This window comes from Lygodium microphyllum, chromosome 9 (genome assembly GCF_053477565.2).
Source record: "Lygodium microphyllum isolate KBCC chromosome 9, Lygodium_microphyllum_v1.1.10, whole genome shotgun sequence".
Taxonomy (NCBI): Eukaryota; Viridiplantae; Streptophyta; class Polypodiopsida; order Schizaeales; family Lygodiaceae; genus Lygodium; species Lygodium microphyllum.
Genome location: NC_141143.1, coordinates 22,922,776 through 22,926,783, shown reverse-complemented (window position 1 = coordinate 22,926,783; position 4,008 = coordinate 22,922,776). Strand labels below are relative to the sequence as shown.

Here is a 4,008-nt window from a genome sequence, read left to right as displayed (position 1 = left end):
AAGGCTATTGTTTTGGTGTGATTCTCAAGAGGATTCAGCAAGAAACCACACTGTTAACAGGGTATGGCAGAGGGATTTTCTGAGAGGGTGCTTGGATTATGCAAGATTTAGCTATGATAACTCAAGGCAATCAAATACATTGCTCAAGAGAGAGCAGGACAGCTTGGGATATTCCTGGAGCTTCTCAGCTCATCACAGTCCGATGAGGCCCAGGCACTTACGCCCTCTCAACAGCATTCACGACCCGGATTCCTCCCCTCATTTTTTTGACTTGCACAAAAGCTCTCAATCGGGATGGAATCGTGAACTTTCCCTCTCTGATGATGCGTGGTTCGATAGCATGAATGATGTTTGGCGAATTCTTGTATCACTGCTCTTGCCCTATTGTGGACCCAGCACAGATTTTTTTTCCTGTTTTGGACACACCCTGCCTGGCTTGTTGGCAGAGAGAGATAGAGAGACTCTATAACTTGATAGGCTACAAAAGAGAGATATCTTCTTGAGTCAGCCTTCAAGGATCTATAGATTCGGCACTATAGATTTGACACTTGGAATGTGCTATCCAGAATCTTGGGAGGGACCGGAGCTTGGTGAGACCTAAGGGCCTTGATATGGGAGGCATCAACAAGTCGGTGGGACTCATGTACCTGTCTGTAGGAAAGCCTGTGAGCTTCTTGGAAGGAACCTTGACAAGATCCACAGGATTGGTGGGGATGACCTTTCGTTCCTGATTTCGACGTACCTTCAACAAGACGGGGGAGACGAGCTTGTTGACGGGGAAGACGGGCTTATTGTTGTTGCAGCCATGGCATTTGGAATCAATGTTACCTCCAGATCCGGCATATCCAGAACCCTATCAGTCACGCCAAGTCACGATCTGCAAGCGCAGGAAGGGCCTCCTCAAGAAGGCACACGAGCTCTCCGTCCTTTGCGATGCACCTCTCTACCAATCCGCCATTGTCAGTGACCCCCCCCTTGCCTCCTCTGCGCCTGCCTGCCCGGCAGAGGGCACGGACAACACAGAGAAAAAAAAAATAGCCCAGAGGCTTTTCTTTTGCCGCAGGTGGTGGCCTGCCAACCTTCCTCCAGTGGCCTTTGTGCTCCGCCTGATGAACTTGCAGACCATCTTGAATGGCTCTCTGCATTCACTGAAGATAGCTCCTACTCAGGTAACTCCACTCTTGTGTCTCTCGCAACTGCCGGGTGCCTTAGTAACCATCCTGATAGCATGAGCTCTCCGTCCTTTGCGATGCGCACGTGGCGGCCATAGTGTTCTCTCCTACTGGCAGGCTCTACGAGTTCTCCTTCAAAGAGTTCAATCCCTGCCTCTGGAGCCGTCTCGTATTCTCAAATCCACAGGAGAGGCTCAAGGCGAGACTAGAGTGCAGTAGCTAATTCTTCTTAGCAAGGGCTCCACGTCTTGCTCACTGTACACATGTTCCACAGGTTGACCTTGAGGGAGACTGCCAGGACAGTGCAAGCTCTAATGATATTGCAGGCTGCTCACGTGGCCTGAAAATTGCCAAAATGGTGCTCTACATCCTATATATGACATGTAGGATCCCTTACACAAGCCATTGCTCTAGGAAGATGAAGATCTTGAAGGCAAAAGAATGAAGTTGCTGGCATAGGTTTGCCATGGAAGCTTGAAAGAGAGCTCGCGAAGAGGAAAGAAAAGGCCTCTCTTCAAAAGTAACCCTGACTTAAGCCTTCCCTAATTGCTGTTACCACTCTTTTTAACAAAATACCTTCAAAATTGACCTGAGCATGCAAAAGGAGCTGCCATCTTTGTCTGTCTGCCTCCATTTTTGGTCCAAGGTCCATTTAAGACTCCAAGAAAGGCTGTCATGGTCTGTGTGGTCTTCAAGAAAGCTACCATGTCTAGTACTTCTTGACTGTGGTGGTTCTTCAATGCTGTACCTGTGCATAGTAAGGTTCCTGAAACTGACAAGGAACTAAATGTAAAGAAGCAGAAAGAAAGCAAGGATCTGAAAACTAAGCTCTGATACCAGCTGTAATGAAGGAGACCTAACTGTCCTAACTAAGGGGAAAGAGAGAGAAAGACTACAAAAAAAGAGGGAGAGGAGAGAGAAAGGTAAGAAGAAGAGAGAGAAAGAGGGTGATGAGGAGAGAGAAAGACTAAAAGTAGAGAGAGAAAGGCAAGAAGAGGAGAGAGAAATGGCTAGCAGCCATGAAAGGACAGGGAAGAAGGTGAAGAAGGTGAAATGACAAATGTGTATTCATCAAATGGTGCCTATGCAGTGTCCCTTACACCTTTTATACTTAGGTCAACTTGACCTAAGTATTTCCCCTCCATTACATCTTTTCATAGAATGCATTGTTTCAAGCGCTCCTTGCAGCAATGGAGAGCAAAGAAAATCAAGAATCTATAGCCAAGAGTACTCTCTACATCTTTGACATTTGCAAGTTTCCAAATTCATGAGAAATATGGGGGAATTAAAAAATGCACCCCCCTCATTGTGATGTTTCTTTTTTTTTTTGATCTCTTAATCATCTAATTAGCAATTCTCTAGTTTATTTTCAAAACGTTGTTACGCGAGCAGTGATCGAGAGCAAGCCTCACTCACAACCCGGTAACGAGACGTTAAGGAGTGCCGGTTGGGGTAATTGACTTTGTTGAATGCACAACACAACTTGAAAAATTCAAATATTTGATAATACACCACAAGCCACATATAAAAACAAAACAAAGCCTCTTATAGCTCAAAAAAAATTTTAAAACCTGTATGGGGGTAGAGCATCACACAACCACAACACAATAAAAATACCAACAATTCGAAACTAAACCAAGTGGAATATATTTTCATACCTTAACAACCTTGAGCCGATGCTCGGCGCTTTGACACCCAAAAGCTCTAACTTCCAAATTAGCATGACAAGAGCTCACTCTAGCATGCGACCCTTCACTCTCCTCTCTCACAAAATACAATTATAATCAAGGGGGAAGGCCCTTAACTCTCCAATCTCCTCTCCTTATATAGTTTTCTATCCACACTCACACACATTAGGCTTTTTGCTTTCAGCTTTTGGCTTTTGCTTTCCTACTGCTTTTTACTATTTTCGTTTTTTCTACTTTGTCTATTTGCAACTTGTTTGGATCATAACTTCGTCATTTGAACTCCGAATATAGTTGTTTGGGTACTCAAAACGATTGGAACACATCTGGTCAACAAGCTATCGTTGGTAGAATTATGAAAATCCGTCAAAATCAGGCAAAAATATTGATCACATCATTTTTCTCCATCTTTTATCTTGGACGACTTATTCCCTTCCTTGGCCTATTGTTCTTGTAATTGCGAATACTTTCAGCACACATATCCTCTTTCTCTTCAAGAAATACTTGTTGATGATGTAAAACGTACGATCTTTTTCCTTTGATCCTTGAGTCTTCAAAATAAATGTTGTCTGGATATGAACCTGTTTTTTTATGCAGTGTGCCCTAGCAGGAATATGGTTTGAAAGAGAACTCCGTGCACAACCATATATGATTTGAAAAACTATGCAATGTTGGATCTATGATATGAAACCAATCAATCGATGCTCACACAAAAAATATATGGATGCACTAAAGAACTGTGCCTAGCCTATCTATATGTGATCGTGCGTCATGCAAAATGCAAACAAAAATTCCTTGATTATTTAAATTTTTATCCTCACCTCTCAACTCTCTTCAAAAAGATATAATATACTCCGCTCCACCCAGCCATAATCTCACAGTCACTCAAGAAAATAGTGGTCCTCAAGATGTTGACCAAATATGAACAACCCTTCTCACAATTGATGGCATTCTTCACGACCCTCTAACTCATCCAACCTCCTTACACACTCAACCAGAGGTTCCTAACTTGGTGATGAAAATCCCAAATATCGTGCATGCAAGAAATATGCGTGCTCAATGACAGGTGCTCTCTCATGTGCACGTGCATCTAAAATTTACCGCATATAGCTGCAGTGGACCTCATGCGGTGCAAGTGCTCAATGATGGTG

The 4,008-nt window shown here is 43.5% G+C and overlaps 1 protein-coding gene across 1 annotated transcript; it reads left to right on the top strand.

Moving 5' to 3' along the window:
* The first annotated feature begins 780 nt into the window (after positions 1-780).
* On the top strand, positions 781-1,404 carry LOC148030864 (MADS-box protein AGL71-like). Its single transcript, XM_087684396.1, has 2 exons — positions 781-923; positions 1,234-1,404. The coding sequence occupies exons 1-2, from the start codon at positions 822-824 to the stop codon at positions 1,393-1,395; spliced, it is 264 nt and encodes an 87-aa protein (XP_087540522.1). The 5' UTR covers positions 781-821; the 3' UTR covers positions 1,396-1,404.
* Positions 1,405-4,008: the final 2,604 nt, after the last annotated feature.